General features: G+C 43.0%; 1 protein-coding gene and 1 pseudogene across 2 annotated transcripts in view; both read right to left on the bottom strand.

Annotated features, from left to right (window-relative positions):
• The window catches only part of LOC139386688 (phosphatidylinositol 4-phosphate 5-kinase type-1 gamma-like), a 28,533-nt gene extending 22,414 nt beyond the window's left edge, over window positions 1–6,119 (bottom strand). For both annotated transcript variants that reach the window (XM_071132504.1, XM_071132505.1), the window contains exons 1-5: window positions 5,861–6,119; window positions 1,980–2,014; window positions 1,727–1,822; window positions 1,246–1,376; window positions 848–965 (exon numbers count right to left, since the gene is read on the bottom strand). In XM_071132504.1, the coding sequence (XP_070988605.1) occupies window positions 848–965; window positions 1,246–1,376; window positions 1,727–1,822 (345 nt within the window). In that variant the 5' untranslated portion in view covers window positions 1,980–2,014; window positions 5,861–6,119. The remainder of the gene's footprint in view (window positions 1–847; window positions 966–1,245; window positions 1,377–1,726; window positions 1,823–1,979; window positions 2,015–5,860) is intronic.
• Window positions 6,120–12,505: 6,386 nt separating this feature from the next.
• LOC139386989 (phospholipid hydroperoxide glutathione peroxidase-like) lies at window positions 12,506–21,407 on the bottom strand (annotated as a pseudogene).
• Window positions 21,408–21,987: the final 580 nt, after the last annotated feature.

Here is a 21,987-nt window from a genome sequence, read left to right as displayed (position 1 = left end):
CATGGTGTTGAAAGCGTTCCACAGGGATGCTGGCCCATGTTGACTCCAATTCTTCCCACAGTAGTGTCAAATTGGCTGTTGCTTGTGAAAAACTCAGCAGACTTGCAGTTGTTGACACACTCAATTCGGTGCGCCTAGCATCTTCTACCATACCCTGTTCAAAGGCACTTAAATATTTTGTCACACATACAGAATCCTGTATGTCTCAATTGTCTCAAGGCTTAGAAAATCCTTATTTAACCTGTCTCTTCCCTTTCATCTACACTGATTGAAGTTGATTTAACAAATTACATCAATAAGAAATCATAGCTTTCACCTGGATAGTCTGTCATGGAAAGAGCAGGTGTTCCTAATACATTAGGTGTTCCTAATGTATTTCTGTGCATGTTAGTTATGCATTTAATCACCTGATGTAGGACACTTTATTTAAAAGTGCAATATGCAGAAATCGCTCCGCCATTTCCTGGTTGCAAAAATTCAAATAGTTTGCCTAATTTCAGTTTGTGACAAAACAAGTTGTCATTGTGTAGAGAATCATTGTACCATCTAAATCGCTGTGAAATATATTTTCCATAACCCAAAGTATTTTCAGCTGTTTGAAGCTGGTATACAAAATAGCAAGTAAAAGACGCTAAAATGAAACTTAAGAACGGGAAGCATAGAAATAGCGCATAGAAATAGCTTCTTAGACTTGCTTTCAATGAGAATGGCAGAGCTATAACTCACATTTCTATGTGAATTTGGTCAGGTCGCCCAGAAAGTTACATATTGCAGCTTTAACCTAGGTATTAACAAGACTATCTGTAGTGCTATATTTATTGAGGTTACTATGGTTACTGTCTCTCACCAGGTAGTCATCTGGCCGGATCCCAAACAGTTCTCGGAAGTAGCGGAAGGCCACGGGGGCGTAGGTCTTAAACCTGAAGTCTGGGTAGTGATGGGCAGGTGTCAGGTTACTGCCCTCACTGGAGAGAAGATGGGAGTGAGGATGAGAGGCAGAAAGAGAGAATGACAGGAGAGAGGAAGGGAGAAAACACGTTATTGTACTAGAGAGCATTTCACATTGTAGGTGGTTTTATCCACACACCAAAAACAGAACCCTCTCCATTTGTAAACACACACATCTGCCATCCACACACACACACACAAAGTCAGACACACATCTGCCATTCACACATACACACACACACAAAGTCAGACACACATCTGCCATTCACACACACACACACAAAGTCAGACACACACCTGGGGAAGAAGATGCTCTCCACCACGTAGAAGTCCTGCATGAGGACATCTCTCTCTGGCTTGGAGCTCAGGTTGCCCACCGTGTAGCCGATGCCCAGCTGGATGGCACCTTTCAGGGCAGAGGACGTGGTCTGGAGGGCACAGGCAGGCAGGTTACAAACCACAAGTCACCAAAATAGATCCATGAAAATTAAAATGAGGGAGGAAAAGGATGAGAGGAGGACAGTGAGATAGGAGAAGTCAAAGAAGTACAGAAAGGTCTGGGGAGAGAAGAAGGAAGAAAACAGAGAGGTAGGAGAGGACATGGAAGACATGGACATGGAAGAGAGGGAAGAAGGAGAGACAAGTAAGGTATGGGATGGAGGGAGGAGAGATAGTGGAGAGAGAATAGAAGAACATGAAGATGAGAGGGGAAGGAGAGAGAGGGATTCAGGAGAGGAAGGGTGAGAGAGGGATGCAGAAGAGAAAAGGAGTAGTGTACCTTCTTATAGGTGGTCTCTCCAGAGGCATCTACTCTCCTGTGGCCGATCTTCTTCTCCTGACCTGGGCCTAGACCCTGACCTGTGGGGGACGGCATCTGACAGAGAAGAGGGGAGACTGGCTTTACTTGTGGGTTACTTACATAGCATGCTGCACTGCATAAAAACATATGTCATTTTAGGTGTGTGTGTGTGTGTGTGTGTGTGTGTGTGTGTGTGTGTGTGTGTGTGTGTGTGTGTGTAACTAGCCCTCACCTCACTAGTTATTGTAGACTCCCTACGACCAGTGTCTTTTGTTCATAAACAGAGAAGAGAGAAAAAGAGAACATCAATGCATAATTTAGGCCTAATTGTGAGATACTTACATGAACCAGGATAAAAGGCCCCAGTATGCACCTGTTATTGCCAGGAGGGTATAAAACACCAAAATCAAGTTACGTACATCTATGTTTCTATACTATATCTCTACTAGTATTAAAGGTGTATTTCATCTGGGAAACATCAGCTAGAGGGGTGTAGTGAAGAATAATGATGGGCCAACCCAAGTCTACTATCACCAGTGTTGGACACCATACCCAACACCACTGACATTACCGACACACACTCACACACACATCAACCTGAGACTTGACCCATGCTGCCCTAACCATACAATGCTGGACTCTTGCCCTCGTTGGCAGTCAAGTGCAGGTGGTCATCACTTACCAACCCAACAAGGTGTCACACACACACACGGACCATCCATCAAATGCATTATATTACGTTTGTATTATTCACACCTGTTTCAGATTAAATCTAATTTTATTTGTCACATGCACCGAATACAATGCTTACTTATAAGTCCTTAACCAACAATGCAGTTTTAAGAAAATACCTAAAAAAAAGTAATACATTAATTAAAGTAACGAATAAAGAGCAGCAGTAAAATAACAATAGTGAGGCTATATACAGGGTGTACCGGTACAGAGAAAATGTGCACCGCTTAGTCGAGGTAGAGGTATTAAAGTGACTATGAATAGATAATAACAGAGAGTAGCAGCAGCGTAGAAGAGGGGGGGGGGGGGGCAAGGCAAATGATCTGCATAGCCATTTGATTAGATGTTCAGGAGTCCTTTGGCTTGGTGGTAGAAGCTGTTTAGAAGCCTGACTTTGCATTCCGGTACCGCTTGCCATACGGTAGCAGAGAGAACAGTCTGTGAATAGGGTGGCTGGAGTCTTTGCCAATTTTTAGGGCCTTCCTCTTACACCGCCTGGTATAGAGATCCTGGATGGCAGGAAGCTTGGCCCGGGGGATGTACTGCGCCGTACGCACTACCCTCTGTAGTGCTTTGTGGTCAAAGGCCGAGCAGTTGCCATACCAGGCAGTGATGCAATCTGACAGGATACTCTCGATGGTGCAGCTGTAGAACCTTTTGAGGATCCGAGGACCCATGCCAAATATTTTCAGTCTCCCGAGGGGGAATAGGTTTTGTTCATGCCCTCTTCACGACTGTCTTGGTGTTCTTGGACCATGTTGGTTTGTTGGTGAAGTGGACGCCAAGAAATTTGAAGCCCTCAACCTGCTCCAATACAGCCTCATCGGTGAGAATGGGGGCGTGCTCGATCCTTCTTTTCCTGTAGTCCAGAATAATCTCCTTTGTCTTGATCACGTTGAGGGAGAGGTTGTTGTCATTGTACCACACTGTCAGGTCTCTGACCTCCTCCCTATAGGCTGTCTCGTCGTTGTCGGTGATCAGACCTACCACCGTTGTATCATCGGCAAACTTAATGATGGTGTTGGAGTCGTGCCTGACCGTGCAGTCATGAGTGACAGGGAGCACAGGAGGGGAATGAGCACGCACCCCTGAGGGGCCCCCATGTTGAGGATCAGTGTGGCGGATGTGTTGTAACCTACCCTTACCACCTGGGGATGGCCCGTTAGGAAGTCCAGGATCCAGTTGCAGAGGGCGGTGTTTAGTCCCAGGGTCCTTAGCTTAGTGATGAGCTTTGAGGGCACCATGTTGAACGCTGAGCTGTAGTCAATGAATAGCATTCTCACATAGGTGTTCCTTTTGTCCAGGTGTGAAAGGGCAGTGTGGAGTACAATAGAGGTTGCATCATCTGTGGATCTGTTGGGTCAGTACGCAAATTGAAGTGGGTCTAGGGTTTCTGGGATTTTGGTGTTGATGTGAGCCATGATCAGCCTTCCAAAGCACTTCATGGCTACAGACGTCAGGTCTATGGGTTGGTAGTCATTTAGGCAGGATACCTTAGTATTATTGGGCACAGGGACTATGGTGGTCTGCTTGAAACATGTTGGTATTACAGACTCAGACAGGGAGAGGTTGAAAATGTCAGTGAAGATGCTTGACAGTTGGTCAGTGCATGCTCGGAGTACACGTCCGGGTAATCATTCTGTCCCTGCAGCCTTGTGAATGTTGACCTGTTTAAAGGTCTTACATCTTACATCGGCTGTGGAGAGCGTGATCACACAGTCGTCCGGAACACTGGGCAGCTCTTGGTTGTGCTTTCCTTTGTAGTCTGTAATAGTTTGCAAGCCCTGCCACTTCCAAGGAACACCGGAGCCAGTGTAGTACGATTCGATCTTAGTCCTGTATTGACGCTTTGCCTGTCTGATGGTTCGTCGGAGGGCATAGCGGGATTTCTTATAAGCTTCCGGGTTAGAGTCCAGCTCCTTGAAAGCGGGTTAGGGTTGCCTGTAATCCATGGCTTCTGGTTGGGGTATGTACGTACCGTCAATGTGGGGACAAAGTCATCGATGCACATATTGATGAAGCCAGTGACTGATGTGGTGTACTCCTCAATGCCATCGGAAGAATCCCGGAACATATTCAGTCTGTGACATCAAAACAGTCCTGTAGCTTAGCATCTGCTTCATCTGACCACTTTTTTTATTGACCGAGTCATTGGTGCTTCCTGCTTGAATATTTGCTTGTAAGCAGGAATCAGGAGGATAGAATTATGGTCAGATTTTCCAAATGGAAGGCGAGTTAGAGCTTTGTACGCGTCTCTGTGTGTGGAGTAAAGGTGGTCTAGACTTTTTTCCCTCTGGGTGCACATTTAACGTGCTGATAGAAATGAGGGAAAACTGATTTAAGTTTCCCTGCATTAAAGTCCCCGGCCACTAGGAGCGCCGCCTCTGGATGAGCGTTTTCCTGTTTGCTTATGGCGGTATACAGCTCATTGAGTGTGGTCTTAGTGCCAGCATCGGTCTGTGGTGGTAGGTAGACAGCTACATAAAATACAGATGAAAACTCTCTAGGTAGATAGCTTGTCATGAGACACTCTACCTCAGGCTAGCAAAACCTCAAGACTTCCTTAGATATCGTGCACCGGGAGTTGTTTACAAATATACATAGACTGACACCCCTTGTCTTACCGGAGTCTGCTGTTCTATCCTGCCGATAGAGTGTATAACCCACCAGCTGTATGTTATTCATGTCGTCGTTCAGCCATGTCTCGGTGAAACATAAGATATTACAGTTTTGAATGTCCCGTTGGTAGGATATGTCTGCTTTGAGTTCGTCCCATTTATCCAGCGATTTTACGTTGGCTAACACGGATGGCAGCGGTAGATTTGCCACTCGTCGACTGATCTTCACAAGGCACGAAATCGCTGTCTCTTTCTCCTGCGAAAGACAGGGATGAGGTCCTGTTCGGGTGTCTGACTAAATCCCTCCCGTCCAACTCTTAAAGAAAAATTATTAGTCCAAATGTGAGTAATTGATGTTCTGATGTCCAGAAGCTCTTTTCAGTCATAAGAGACGGTAGCAGCAAAATGATGTACAAAATAAGTTACAAACAATGCGAAAAAACAAACAAATAGCACGGTTGGATAAAAGCCAATAAAACGGCAGCCATCCTCTCCGGCGCCATTACTGTTTCTAAGCTAGAACAGGGTAGTTGACTAATGCTGATGCCCAGAATTCAAATAACAAATCCACAAATGAAATCAGAATACCCACTGGTAGTACCATCAGGGCTAATCTCCCTGGATATGTACAAGCACAGCCAGACTCAACCCAAGAAACACTTCTGGTTGAACTTACAGTAATACCTTTAACACTTATCAGAGTGCAAACCTTGAGTTTACGTAAACACATTTACCCTTTAAGAATTTTGAATGTCTCACTCACCTCTCTGTCACTCAAGTCTGAAGGTAAAATGGCACTGCAGTTGCTGCTACCAAAAACACATTCAAAAAGTCCCCAAAATTCAGACCTGTCGCTAGTTGTCTGCAGCTGACGTAGATAAAATCTATTTCTAGAGTAGATCAGTCCTGACTCTTTAATCTGAACTCCCTGTCATTGGTTGACACCACCACCGTCTCCCAGTAGACTGGATGCCCTGAGCAGTGAGCATCCAATCAGAGTGCAGGATTAAGAGAGGTGCCAGCTACTGGAACTACAAGCTGCAGGAAGATGGCCCGTGATGGAGGTGAGCAAGAGAGAGAAAGAAAGAAAGAAAAAAAGAAAGAAAGAAAGAAAGAAAGAAAGAAAGAACGAAAGATAGAAAACGAGAGAGAGAGAGAGAGAGAGAGAGAGAGAGAGAGAGAGAGAGAGGACAGATAGACACACCAGGGCCAAAACAATGAGACACACAACAGACCGACCCAATCTTTTAAGTTATTGATCTTAAGGTCTAGCAATGACACTGGGCTAACGGCCTTGACTACAGATTCGTTTCTGGAATGATGTCTTCCTAGCAGGGTCTTTTGTTGGACTTTGCCAGTCATACAGTTCTAATTCCTAATTACTGCATATGTGCAGAACACTCAGAAAGGCAGATGATTCAGACATACAGAACACTCAACAGACACAACACTCAACAGACACAACATTCAGAAAGACAGAACATTCAACAGACAGAACATTCAACAGACAGAACATTCAACAGACAGAACATTCAGAAAGACAGAACACTCAACAGACAGAACTCAACAGACAGAACTCAACAGACAGAACATTCAACAGACAGAACATTCAGAAAGACAGAACATTCAACAGACAGAACATTCAACAGACAGAACATTCAGAAAGACAGAACATTCAACAGACAGAACATTCAGAAAGACAGAACATTCAGAAAGACAGAACATTCAACAGACAGAACATTCAGAAAGACAGAACATTCAACAGACAGAACATTCAACAGACAGAACATTCAACAGACAGAACATTCAGACATACAGAACATTCAGAAAGACAGAACACTCAAGTAGATGGTGGAACACTCAGATGGAACAGAAACAGAATGGAACACCCAAACAAAACCTTCAGACAGAACCCTCAGGTAGCCCGTACCCAGATAGTACCTCTGTGCTGTAGGATTAAGGTCAGGACATAATTTGCTGAGGAGCTATACTCAAAGGCAACCTATCACCATACTACAGTATACAATACTACTGTTTCAGGGTCAACGTAGTCTCGCGGTATCAGACTTCCAAGTCTCGTTCATCACTCGGTTATTCAGAAGCGACGTGAGAAAGTTGTAAATCGAGATTTGGATCAATGCCTTAGACACTGGCATCCTTTTATGCTCAAAGGTTATTTTTGTAATATAGTTTGAAAAATCAGAATGTTTCAGATCATAAAATGACTGATTAAGTTTCCAGAGGCGGCATAATTTTCAGAGATTGTATTGGAATGTATTAAATTAGACTGTTAGGAGTGAGTGTATGTGTGTGTGTGTGTGTGTGTGTGCGTGCGTGCGTGCGTGCGTGCGTGTGAGAGATGGTATAAAGAGGATTAAGCCTCTCACTGGCCGGCTCACAATATGGCCGCCTGATGCCGAGTGTTATTGAGACATAAACAAGAGTTGTGTAAGATTGTCTAATAGCACAACACTGTCGTCTAGGGGATAGAGCAGTTATACACACACCCCCACACAAGCATGTAAACACACACACTGAACACATCCACATTATCCACCGTTCAAGCTCATTCAAGTCTAAATCAGACACCTTCAGCCTTGAGTAGTTTGTGCTGGTGGAAGTCAGAATGCTCAGCTACAGTATGTATAAAAGGTATAATGCGCTATTTCAAATAGCCTTACACTGGATCTGCATTCTGAAACATAGTGCCTCACAAATATGCCCTGAGTGAGTAACTATGGGGTTATATTCACATGAACAGACATATCAATGTATCGTATCGTATCATCTCAGTCCCCATGGCTCAGTGGTCACTGTTACTGTGTGTCTGTCCTGCTCTTGTCTTATGTAATAATTATGCATGATGTTTTATAATCCAATCCACTCTTTAGGGTTAATAGAGAATGGAGAAAAGAGAAGAGAAAAGGGAAGAGAGAAAGAGATGAGAAGAAACTGTAAAGAATATATGAGAGAAAGTGAGAGAGGGAAAAAGAGGAGAGAGAGGGGGGAAAGAGCGTGACAGTAAACTGATTACCAGGGCTGTTTCTTTGTGTGTGTGTTTGTGTGTGTGGGGGGGAAATGCTGCTTCTCTACAGATGGAAAACTGTGAAAATGCAATGGTGAATTGACTGCAATGTCAAGAGTAGAGGTAACTGCCAAAATATTGGAAACACTTGAGTTGAAAGTATATTGAAAGTAGTTAATTAAGCAATTACCATCCCATCATGCTTAGGGTCATGTATAAAAATGCTGGGCATGGGTGGTCACTGAACGGTTTGATGAGCATGAAAACAATGTAAACCATATGTCGTGGCCGTCTCAGTCATCAGATCTCAACCCAACTGAACACTTATGGGAGATTCTGGAGCGGCGCCTGAGACGGGATTTTCCGCCACCATCAACAAAACACCAAACTAAGGATTTTATTAGGGGAGAATGGTGTCGCATCCCTCCAGTAGAGTTCCAGACACTTGTAGAATCTATGCCACAGTGCATTCAAGCTGTTCTTGTTCATGGTGGCCCAACGCCCTATTAAGACACTTTATGTTGGTGCTTCCTTTATTTTGGCAGTTACCTGTATGTGTGAACTATGAATACAAATACTGCTGTTGGCCATTAAATGTCCATTTACTCCATGTGCAATATGGAATCTGCCATTGCATTCAACTTTTCATTGTTAATGTATTCAAGCACTGGAGCCTGTCTCCTCCCCTTCATCCTCTGATGATTGAAGTGGATTTAACAAGTGACATCAATAAGTGATCATGGCTTTCACCTGGACAGTCTACCATGTCATGGAAAGAGCAGGTGTTACTAATGTTTTGTACACTTTTGTACACTGTATTTCTATGTGTGTGTGTGTGTGTGTTTAACACTGCTTGTACGGCTTTAATGAGAGGAAGCACAGAAGAAGTCTAATTCACACATACTGCATCCAGTTCCTCTCTGACTCATCATCTTTAAATAAAGATTGGTTACATTACACTGCTGTTATATATATATACATGTATGAAATAGTCTCTCGTTACAGACACCAAATTGAGTAGCTGGCCTGCGCACATGAGAGATTTGGTTCTGGGTTCTGAGATTGATGTAATAGATATTATCCCTTAATAGACTAGAATGCAACTAACCAATTTTCTGTTCTTCCATTGCAATTGTGCTTCCGCTTACATACATATCTGGTATAAGGTGCTCTTCCAATATTCAGGGCTACCCAGGAATATTATAATAGGGTAAAGTATTGTGCTGTTGCCTACAGTATATACTCTGCCACCAGGTGAGAGCCAGCTCACCTGGTCGTTTGGTGATGCTCAGATAAAGCAGAGGCAGAGAGGCTCTTTACTGTTCACTAATAATTCACCTCCAGGTTTCTCTCTGCTTCCTTATGTTTTGTATTTTACACTGTTACACTTTTATGTGACAAAGACATAGGCCTAGTTTGATCTATAAATAAGCATTGAAGATGGTCAAAGAATTGTATAGATAGAGGATTGACTTTCACACACACTCTCTCTCTTGCTCTACAAATCACAAACTTTTACAATAATGGGCTTAAGGTTGTAGGACTGATTCTGTTTCCTGCTGATAGACTATGACTTGACCATGATCTGATGCCACAGACTGCCAAGACAGACTAGTCTGTAGAGAGGGTCCTGACCTGAACATTGCCTAACAACCTGTACATTCTGAACATTTTGAGGTAGATCAGCTTCTGTTCTGCATGCTCAATGTCTGCATTAATTACTTTGAATGTTGGTGGTGGCTGGCGTCTTGTCCTAGTCTTAAATAGCAGAGTGAGTATCTTGGTTAGCTATAGGCCTATTAATATTAATAATTTATCAGGTGTGGAAACTGACAGATCATTTAGGCTACTGAGACAAACCATATTTGACCATATATGAACGCTTTTACGCAACATCGAACAGTGCCAGCGCTCTACTGACGCTTGAGCTCATCTGAACGAGCTCTAAATAATGCAAATGTTGTGAGTCAATTCGTCTCATAATTAACCACAGGCATACGAACCCATGTCTGCAGAAGAAAGCTTGAGCAAGAAGCCGACCGTATCTATCTGGTCCGATCTCTCCGCCCCAGATGTGGGCATGCTTCCCCCGGCCTCCTCCAATGTCGCAATCTCATCCATTTACAATTCCCAGATAAACGGCGCGTTATATGCCCGTCGTTGACGCTATGGCGAATGCCGAATGTATAGGACTCTGACATCACGTTGAATAGGCTACATAGTTGGCCTCATCGCCTTTTCAACACTAGTCGTATCTTCATCGCGGCAATTGTACGAGCATGATGCACACACTACCGGGGATGTCTTGTCGCATAACACGCAGCTGTGGCTATATCATACTGTTCCTCTCGAGCATTATAAACCCACTAGGTTGCATTCTCACAGCTGTGTCTGCGTCATTCAAGGAAGATGGTATATCATACATATCATCGGAGCATCCTCTTGCGGTTGACATGCTCATACACACTGAACAATAAACGCAACATGCAGGCTCTAATCTATAAATATCACATGACTGGGAATACAGATATGAATGTGTTGGTCACCGATCCTGTACCTTAAAGAGGTAAGGACATAGATGACAAAACCAGTCAGTATCTGGTGTGACCATATGTCTCCTGCAGCGCAACATCTACTTCGCATAGAGCACCTAAACTGCCTGCCATCCAGGACCTCTTCACCAGGCGGTGTCAGAGGAAGGCTCTAAAAATCGTCTAAGACCCCAGCCATAGACTGTTCTCTCTACTAACGCATGACAAGCAGTACCAGAGTGCAAAGTCTAGGACAAAAAGGTTTCTCAACAGTTTTTACTCCTTAAGACTCCTGAACAGATAATCCAATGGCTACCTGGACTATTTACATTGTGTGCCCCCTCCCCACTCTGTTACACTGCTGCTACTCTGTTTATCATATGAAGTGTCACTTGAACTATACATTCTACCTCAACCAGCCACACTAACCGGTGCGTTCTTTTTCAGTCTTTTTACTGTTGTTTTTATCTCTTTACTTACCTATTGTCCACCTAATACATTTTTTGCACTGTTGGTTAGAGCCTGTAAGTAAGCATTTCACTGTAAGGTCTACCTACACCTGTTGTATTGGGCGCACATGACAATTCAACATTGATTTGAACAGGCTGTTGTGGCCTGTGGAGTGTTGTCCCAATCTTTCATGGCTGTGCGAAGTTTCTGTATATTAGCGGGAACTGGAACACTGTCATACACATCAATCCAGAGCATCTTGAACATGCTCAATGGGTGACATGTCAGGTGAGTATGCAGGCCATGGAAGAACTGGGATCTTTTCAGCTTCCAGGAATTGTGTACAGATCTTGGCAACATGGGGCTGTGCATTATCATGCTGAAACATGAGGTGATGGGAGCAAATGAATGCAACATTGGGCCTCAGGATCTCATCACCTGTCTTTATGCATTCAAATTGCCATCAATAAATGCAATTGTGTTCGTTGCTTATGCCTGCCCATACCAAAACCCTACTGCCCGGTACAGCTGACACCAGGATTCATCTGTGAAGAGCATACTTCTCCAGCATGCCAGTGAAAGTGAGCATTTGCCCACTGAAGTCAGTTACTAACTGCAATCAGGTCAAGACCCCTGCTGAGGACGAGCACGCATACGATCTTCCGAGGCGGTTTGAGTTTCTCGAGATTGATTTGTGCAAACCCACAATTTCACCAGATGTCCGGGTGGCTGGTCTCAGATGATCCAGCAGGTGAAGACATGTGGAGGTCCTGGGCTGGTGTGGTAACGCATGGTCTGTGGTTGTGATGCCAGTTGGACATACTGACAAATTCTCTAAAATGACATTGGAGGCAGCTATTGGTAGAGAAATTAACATTTGACTCTCTAGCAACAGCTCTGGAGGACATTCTTGCAGATAGCAAGCCAATTACACTCATGACATTGACAAAACTTCACATTTTAGTGGCCTTTGTCCTCAGCACAAGGTGTGCTGCTGTGTGATGCTGTTTAATCAGCTTCTTGATATGTCACGTCTGTCAAGTGGATGGCTTATCTTGGCAAAGGAGAAATGCTCATTAACAGGGAGGTGAACAAAATTCACAAAATAAGCTTTGAGTATGGAACATTTCAGGGACCTATTATTTCAGCTAATTAGCGACAAAAACCCAGTCTGTGCAAAATCAAATCATAATTTCATTGGGCATGTTCACCCACTAAATGATGTCCAGTTGGGTAGACTGGCAGCACAAATCATTTCCATCCCAAAAATTAAGGACAAGGCTATATAACCTAGAATAAAATAGCTTCAAGTAAAGTCAGAAAATAGCTATTTCATGCAAGTCATCTAACTTGTTGTACAAAGTCTATTGAATTTAGTTTATAAATTACAGACCATAAACAGTTTCAGTAGCTTTGCCAGTTTATTTCACCATATAAATAGCTTCAAATATTAATTTTTTGAGTAACACTGGTACAGACAAAGTTCACAATTTATAGGAAGCAGGGACAGTTGGACATTCATATCAGTACTATGGGGATGCAACAGGTCTCATTTATGGGGTATTGTGCTTGGGAGTGCAGTGTTCCAAATATACAAACTGCTGTAGCTATCGAGTCCTCTCCTCTGTTCTAACTGGGTATGGGTGGGTGGTTCCTGGGGGTTTTGCACGCTAGGTTTCATCAGGCCTGTCCTCTCCGCAGGCCGGGTTTACAGACAGGCCGTCACTGGTCCAGGACACAGCCACTTATACCCACAATCCCAAAGGAGAGATCCACCGGCAGGTTGGACAAGGGCTCAGAAAATCAGAGACATCACAGGTATTTAGGAAGGTCCTTCTCGATCACCTGTGAGAGAGATGAGTCAGCGCAAGGTTCCTATTACAGCGTTATACTGAGGTTAAGCAAAATCAGGGACAGCCATTTAGCCTTTCAATAATACAGTGTAAGTGTTCCCTTTATTTTTTGAGCAATGTAACTCCAAGTCAATCACACTTCTGTGAAATCAAACTGTCCACTTAGGAAGCAACACTGATTGACAATAAATTTCACATGCTGTTGTGCAAATGGAATAAACAGGTGGAAATTATAGGCATTTAGCAAGACATCCCCAATAAAGGAGTGGTTCTGCAGGTGGTGACCACAGACCACTTCTCAGTTCCTATGCTTCCTGGCTGATGTTTGTCACTTTTGAATGCTGGCGGTGCTTTCACTCTAGTGGTAGCATGAGACGGAGTCTACAACCCACACAACTGGCTCAGGTAGTGCAGCTCATCTAGGATGGCACATCAATGCGAGCTGTGGCAAGAAGGTTTGCTGTGTCTGTCAGCGTAGTGTCCAGAGCATGGAGGCGCGGAGGAGGCCGCAGGAGGGCAACAACCCAGCAGCAGGGCCGCTACCTCTGCCTTTGTGCAAGGAGGAGCACTGCCAGAGCCCTGCAAAATGACATCCAGCAGGCCACAAATGTGCATGTGTCTGCTCAAACAGTCAGAAACAGACTCCATGAGGGTGGTATGAGGGCCCGACGTCCACAGGTGGGGGTTGTGCTTACAGCCCAACACCGTGCAGGATGTTTGGCATTTGCCAGAGAACACCAAGAATGGCAAATTCGCCACTGGCTCCCTGTGCTCTTCAGATGAAAGCAGGTTCACACTGAGCACATGTGACAGAGTCTGGAGACGCCGTGGATAATGTTCTGCTGCCTGCAACATCCTCCAGCATGACCGGTTTGGCGGTGGGTCAGTCATGGTGTGGGGTGGCATTTCTTTGGGGGGCCGCACAGCCCTCCATGTGCTCGCCAGACTGCCATTAGGTACCGAGATGAGATCAGACCCCTTGTGAAACCATATGCTGGTGCGGTTGGCCCTGGGTTCCGCCTAATGCAAGACAATGCTAGACCTCATGTGGCAGGAGTGTGTCAGCAGTTCCTGCAAGAAGAAGGCATTGATGCTATGGACTGGCCCGCCCGTTCCCCAGACCTGAATCCAATTGAGCACATCTGGGACATCATGCCTCACAGACTGTCCAGGAGTTGGCGGATGCTTTAGTCCAGGTGTGGGATGAGATCCCTCAGGAGACCATCTGCCACCTCATCAGGAGCATGCCCAGGCGTTGTAGGGAGGTCATACAGGCACGTGGAGGCCACACGCTACTGAGCCTCATTTTGATTTGTTTTAAGGACATTACTGTTAAGGGAATTTATCAATAATGACTAATTATGTATACATTTCAAATCAGGACTGACTAATCAGAATACTATTATGTTACTGTATATGTATGAATTATTTTTAATTCTAGTACTGAATATAATGTGTAAATATAGTCAATTAGAACAATGACGGTCTGTTCCTTGGTAGAAATGAATGAACTATATCGCCAGACTGGCTAGAATGCTTATCTACACAGGCTGACCTTGGCTATAGACGATGTGGGAAGGCTTGAACTATACAGCCTTTGTACCAGTGTCAAGAAGAGACGGAACAGTTAGAAAACGCTGACGTCATTTTCAGTTTATAACCTGTGATAAAATGTATCATGGGCAGTACTCATAAGAATAAACGCAGCTGGTTGATTTCAAAGACTGGTCTCTGTCCATTTTATACAAATAAGGGTCTTCATGAATTGACAGAGTGTTTAATTGGGTATTAAAACGGAACTTAATTCCTGTAACAATTACATCAAAGTTGGATCAGCCTGTAGTGTGGTTTTCCACTTTAATTTTGAGTGTGACTCCAAATCCAGACCTCCATGGGTTGATAAATTTGATTTCCATTGAGAATGTGTGTGATTTTGTTGTCAGCACATTCAACTATGTAAAGAAAAGTATTTAATAAGAATATTTCTAGGATGTGTTATATTTTAGTGTTCCTTTTATTTTTTTTGAGCAGTGTATCTTTGATTAACCTTCATGCCAGTCGGCACAACTTTGGTAGCCAAATATGCTTCATAAACCATCTAACTGGCCACTATAGGGTATCCTTTCCCTACAAATAGTCAAACATGAGATTAGACTGATGCACGACTGCTGGCCACTTACAATGGGGTCATCCATTGGCCCGTATCTCTTCACCACCTGCCCTTCTCTGTTGATCAGGAACTGAGGGGGAAATGCACAGCATGACATACAGTACAATAGATCATAGCAAAAATGTTTAGCAAACAACTTAATTCAATTGTGTTAATCATGTCAGTGAGAAAAAGTCACCTTTGTGAAATTCCATTTGATGTTACTGCAGAGAGAGAAACTGCTGTTACAACCATAGAGTTCAAGCATTACAATGTTCTGGGCAACTGAAGTCAAAATAATCTCAGGTCAAATCCAAATAGGTAGGATATGGAGCATAGACCCATCAGGGGGTACAAAACTCACTTTCCCAGAGTACCCTTTCCCTTGGGCTGTTCCTTCATCCACTTAAAGAGAGGGTGAGCGCCGTCTCCGTTCACATCAATCTTGCTGAACATGTCAAACTGAACGTCAAATTGTTTGACAAACTCCTTGATTTCCACCTCTGTACCTGGCTCCTAGAGAATGGAAAAGGAGAAGCAATCAAACCATATAATTAGGATTGGCAGAATGGAAATTCCAATTCAAAGCCAGAGTCCGGTGGCCAAATTGGTTGTAAAACTGCCCCATGACGCGACACCACTGGATGAATGAAAAGGCTATGCTACAGTAGTGGTTTGAACCGGCACCGTACCTGACCTCCAAACTGGTTGCAGGGGAAGCCCAGGATGCGTAAACCTTTGTCAGCGTAGGAGGCGTGCATTCCCGCTAGCTGAGTGTAGTTTACCCTGGTCTTACCTCATTTAGAGGCAACGTTGGTGATGACGCAGACAAACCCCCTGGGCAGAGGAGAGAGAGGGGGTGTAACGTTAGACAGGTAGTACCCATACATGGGGTGAGTTCCTACCTTTCTGGGCCTGCTCACTCACCTGTATTTCTCTAGGGCCACATCTTCACCATCTATGTCCTTGGCGCCAAACTCATAGATATATTTGGCTGTCTTCCAGTCACCCACTTGCGCACACTGAGAAAGATGGATGTTTGGGTCAGTTGCTGTACTGTAGACTAAGGGGTTATGTTGTGCAACCACAGGGAACATGACCAGGACAATGGAATGACCAGTTAAAAATAAGTCCAAAGCAGCCATTCTATCAATACAAAATAACTTCTGGATTAAGTACCTAACTGCAATAGTTCAATGTCAATTTCAATGGTATTTGCTAAAAAGCAAGTATTTAGCTAGGACTGTTTGAGTAGGGAGGGCAAAACAAGTGATTAGAGGTTTAGAACTGTTGGTCTATTAACTCAGTTACCGACTGGAATTGTCACCATGTGGTATAAAATGGAATTTGAGGCACGTGGCCTTAATGATTGGGCTGATTAGTATGCATAAGGATCAGGTACCACAAGTAAGCCAAACTAACACTTTCATAACCGCAACAGCAACTCTTCTGCAACGTTTAGTATGACTTCAGGGAGTGACAGACTTGTTCCATCTTCATAAATCCTGATGGCCCTGAAAAAGACTCAATAATGATAAGGGCCTACATAAAGCGTACTCACTTTCAAAACACCACCCACACAACTGGCTGATTAGAAGATCCTGTGTAAACTGGATTGTCAACCAGCAACTATTAGGACATAGCACTGATAAAATAAACTACTACATCAGCTGTTGTACAATATGAAACAAAAAAACAGGAGTGACTGCAATGGGCTTGAAATCCACCCAATGCGTTTGGACCACTGGACCTTAAGTCATAAGCAAATAAGTCACTGCAACAGCCTTCATGAGAAACCTTACAGCTTCAGAAAAATATTTAAAACATTAAATAGAGTTGTGAAAAATAGTAATATGGTCATGCACACACTGGATGTTATGCTGAAGGTATTTGACCCAAAATCTAATACCACCAGTGTCACTTTTACCTTAACAAAAATCTGTGTGTAGCTAGAGAAGAGTTGTACAGAATAACTCCCTAGTAAATTAACTGGCTAAGATCGGAGCTATTCAGAGGCGAACAGACACTGTTCTATCATTAGCCACAGGAGGGATAATATGCAGATTGTAAAACAAAAAGACATAGTAAGAGGGCAGGGTTCCTCATGACCTTAACATGGCAGCTAGGCCTATAAGAATAGCCTGTGTGAAGAATGACACTGATCTAAGGTCAGTTTTGAGGTGATCAGTAAGGGAAAGGGCAACTTCAGCGCAATCTTTGATGAGATGCCTATCCCTGGAAACACTAATCTAGCACGTGTCATGCTACAGCAATCTTCACACAACCTGATCTCAGTGTATTATTCTGACTGCAAATCCAACAAATTGTGATGTGTTGAATTGCAATTTGTACAATTGGTTTCTGAATTTGGAAAAAATGTATGATATGTTACAAATTCAAATTGTTTTGCCAACACTAACATTAGCTAGCTGGCTAAAGTAAGGTAGGTTAAAGCATTAAGGTTAGGTAACATGCAAAGTAGTTGCCGATTAGCTAAAATAAAGCTGTGTAAGAATCTCATCACGGCCACAAAACCGTTGGGTTGCTGGACGTTTGCGTTACCTTTTAACCTAAAGTAACCGGTCTTATGTAGGGTAAGTGTACCGATTAACTTTACTAGGATAGGGGGCAGCATTCTGAATTTGATGAAAAGCATGCCCAAATTAAACTGCCTGCTACTCAGGCCCATAAGCTAAGATATGCATATAATTAGTAGATTTAGATAGAAAACTAAAGTTTACAAAACTGTTAAAATAAAGTCTGAGTATAACAGAACTTGTGGCAGACAAAAACAGAAATCCAACCAGGAAGTAGTATTATTTTGAGGCTGTTTTTCCATTGAAAGCCTATCCAACATACAAATACTTAGGACCCAGTTCACGATCTCAATGGCTTCCTCAATATGTGACCAGTCTTTAGGCATCGTTTCAGGCTTTTACTCTGAAAAATTAGGGAGATACACCGCTTTCAATGAGGGGACAGTGGAAATTTCCAGACATGAACCAAGCACACGATCGGGAGCGAGCATTTGTTGTTTACCGTTTCCATTGACAAAGCTTTTGTCCAGTTGAAATACTATTGATTATTCATGACAAACCTGAGGATTGATTTTAAACATCGTTTGACATGTTTCTACTATCTTTTATTGTACGTTGTCTTGGTGTTGAGAGCACACATTGTGCCTTTGGATTTCTGAAAAACACACCAACAAAACAGAAGTATTTGGACATAAGATTAACTTTATCAAACAAAAACATTTGTTGTCCAACATGGACACATGTGAGTGCCACCAGATGAAGAGCAAAGGTAAGTGATTATATTTGACTTGTAAGACTATCCTTGGTCGGAAAATGGCTGTATGGGTTTCTGTGTCTAGGCACTGACCTAACACAATCGCAAAGTGTGCTTTTGCCATAAAGCCTTTTTGAAATCTGACAGAGGTTGCATTAAGGAGAAGTTTCTGTATTGGTATATTTAACACTTGCATCTTTCATCAATGTTGATGAGTATCTGTTATTTGATGTGGCTCTCTGCACTTTCACCAGATATTTGTTTGAGACCATGCATTTCTGAACATACCAATTTCAAATGAGGTTTTGGACATAAAGAGGAACTTTATTGAACAAAACAAGCATTTATTGTGTAACATGAAGTCCTGTGAGTGCCATCTGATGAAGATCAAAGGTCAGTGATTCATTTAAATTGCTATTTCTGACTTGTGAGCCCTCTCCTTGGCTGGAAAAGGGCTGTATGGTTTTCTGTGAATAGGTGCTGACCTAACAATCGTTTGGTGCGCTTTTGCCGTAAAAACCATTTGAAATAAGACACTGTGGCTCTATTTACAAGAAGTTTCTTTAGAAATGGTGAAATACTTGTATGTTTAAGGAATTTTAATTATGGATTTATGTTTTGAATTTGGCGCCCTGCAATTTCACTGGCTGTTGAGGTGGGACGCTAGCATCCCACTTGTGCCAGACAGGTTAAGCCCACAAATGTATACTGAACAGGCAAGAGATTAGCGAGTTACAGTTCATAAGGAAATCAGTCAACTGATATGCATTTGATATGCATAGGCCCTAAATCTATGGATTTCACATGACTGGAAATACAGATGCATATAATGCCACATAGGCAATGGCAGTCACACCAAATACTAAATCAGCACTACACCTCTACTTTGCATCGAGTTGATCAGGCTGTTGATTGTGGCCTGTGGAATGTTGTCCCACTTTCATGGCTGTGCGAAGTTTCTGGATATTGCCAGGAACTGGAACACTGTCGTACATGCCAAACCAGATCTCAAACATGCTCAATAGGCGACATGTCTAGTCAGAATGCAGACCATGGAATTACTGGGACATTTTCAGCTTCCAGGATTTATGTAAAGATCCTTCCGACATAAGGGTTGTGCATTATCATGCTGAAACATGATGCGATGAAAAAGGAGTGGCAGGACAATGGGCCTCAGATCTAGTCACAGTATCTCTATGCAATCAAATTGTCATCGTGTTTGTCGTCTGTAGCTTATGCCTGCTCATAACATTGCCTCAGCACCACATCAACTTTGTGAACAGAGTGCCCTGTCGGCAAACCACTCACCTAGACACCATACACGTGGTCTAAGGTTGTGAGGCCAGTTGGACGCACTGCCAAATTCTCTAAAATGACATATGCTGGAGAAATGAACATTAAATTCTCTGGCAACAGCTCTAGTGGCCATTCCTGCAGTCCATGCCAATTGCACATTCCTTTAAAACTTTATACTAACATGAATAACTCAAAAAGCAAGACATAGTAATTAATGTCTATGAAATATATCAGCACATTACTCTGAATTTAGATAAAGTATGATAACGTGCCAGAAAAGTTACTCAACTAGGGAAAATTAGTTTCTGAAGGTTGCCTCAGTGTTTTCAGCTTTGAAATTTCCCACTAGTGGGAACTTGGACATAACTGTCCATAACTTTAAATCTGATTGGCTTAGAATAAACTCAGAATAATTGGTTTAAATATTACAAAGCAGGTTATTATTTGTTTTAATCTATAGATGGACATGGGCTTAATAGGTATGTTACGTTAACCACATATACTAATTGGGGTGTCCCTCATTTAAATTGACCATGTTACAGTCAGTCTATGAGACCAGGCTGCCTCACGTGATCGAGCAACTGCCAAGACTGGCTGTCATGTCTTCATAATGCTACACTCAGGTGTTAGTCGGAACAAGACCGAAAATTTCCGACTTGCTAACTGGTTGAACACGGCACGTGTATAACTAGTAAGCAAGCCGGAAAAGTTCATATTTCGACTGGAACGTGAACGCGGTATAAAAATTGATTGTTCCTCCAATGGTGGGCTGATATAGTCACATGGATTAGGTACCACAAGTAAACTAAAATAACACTACCAATAACCGCAACGTTTATTTGGTATGACTTTCAGGGAGCGCGAGACTTCACCCCCACATCCTCAAATCCTGATAGCAATGAATTTGTTATTTTCTGGACTCAAACTTGACGGCGCCATTACGAGCAGTCACTTCCTATGTTAAAGTTGTACGTTTGCATGATCACAACCATATAGACTACTCATTACTAATTACTTGGTCTGCACGTTCATTTTAGGCTCGTGATTATTATACCGCCATTCTGCTAAAATGTATAAAAATGGGGCTTAGCAAGCCAGACAACTAGCAGTTGATTCGTCAGCTACAGTACCTTAACTAGATAAACCACAGCATTTAGACAAACACTTGTTAAAACTAACGTTTAAAAAAAAATCTAACTCGAAAACAGACAAACAGCAGTCGTTTGCTGGAATGACCATTAGCAAGCAGCTGACTGACGGGCAAGCTAGGTAATTTCTCCAAACTGGCTGGCAAATGTTCCACATCGGACAGAGTTAACCGTTGTACCTCCCGACATTGTGTAAAAATAGCAGTCCAGTATTTGACCTACCTTTAGTTAACATCTCAAACACTCATTACACGTGTAATGTCACAAACCAATAACTACCTAGCATAAACGTTTAGCACACAAAACATGCTTACCATTGCTCTACCGACTCCACTGCTGCCCAGCAAACCAAAAACTAACCCACGCATTACGATCGACATCCTGTGACCAAGCTGTTTAAGTAGTGTAGTCCCGCCCAGTGAGGGGAAAACCATGAAAGTAGCCAATCCCTGCGCTGTATAGTGAAGCTAATATAAAACCGTTTGAATGGACATTAACCTGATGGTATAAAAAGTCCTTCATGTTGGCGAGGAAGTTAGTCAAACATGGTTTGCCAGTACTGTGAAAATATATTGTGTAAAACAATGAATTCGAATAATTTATCTGCACTGTGTGTTAGTTAGTTAGCCAGCCAATGTTAGTAGTGGTGAGGAGTCGACTCCATGACGTCAAGTCCCGGTGTCGATACCCATGTCCGCTAGGAATCGACTCCTCGACTCATTCTGTATTTTTGCAACTTCCGTCGTCTATTCAGTTCGAGAACACAAACTCTCGCATCTTTCACAGCAAAGAAAGAGCGAGTTAGCGAGGGAGAGAAATAACAATTAGACCCAACCAAATCATGAGAAAACAAATAGATAATTACTTGACACTTTAGAAAGAATTAACAAAAAAACTATAATGCTATTTGGCCTTAAACAAAGAGTACACAGTGGCAGGTATTGTGACTGATCTAAACGCAAGGAAACCTTTGACTATGTACAGACTCAGCATTGCCTTGCTATTGAGAAAGGCCGACGTAGGCACACCTGGCTCTCAGGAGAAGACAGGCTATGTGCACACTGCCCACAAAAAGAGGTGGAAATCGAGCTGTACTTCCTAACCTCCTGCCCAAAGTATGACCATATTAGAGGTACATATTTCCCTC

The sequence above is a fragment of the Oncorhynchus clarkii genome, chromosome 28, assembly GCF_045791955.1.
Source record: "Oncorhynchus clarkii lewisi isolate Uvic-CL-2024 chromosome 28, UVic_Ocla_1.0, whole genome shotgun sequence".
Lineage (NCBI taxonomy): Eukaryota > Metazoa > Chordata > Actinopteri > Salmoniformes > Salmonidae > Oncorhynchus > Oncorhynchus clarkii.
The sequence above is the reverse complement of the archived record's forward strand: the minus strand, read 5'-3'. Positions and strand labels throughout refer to the sequence as shown.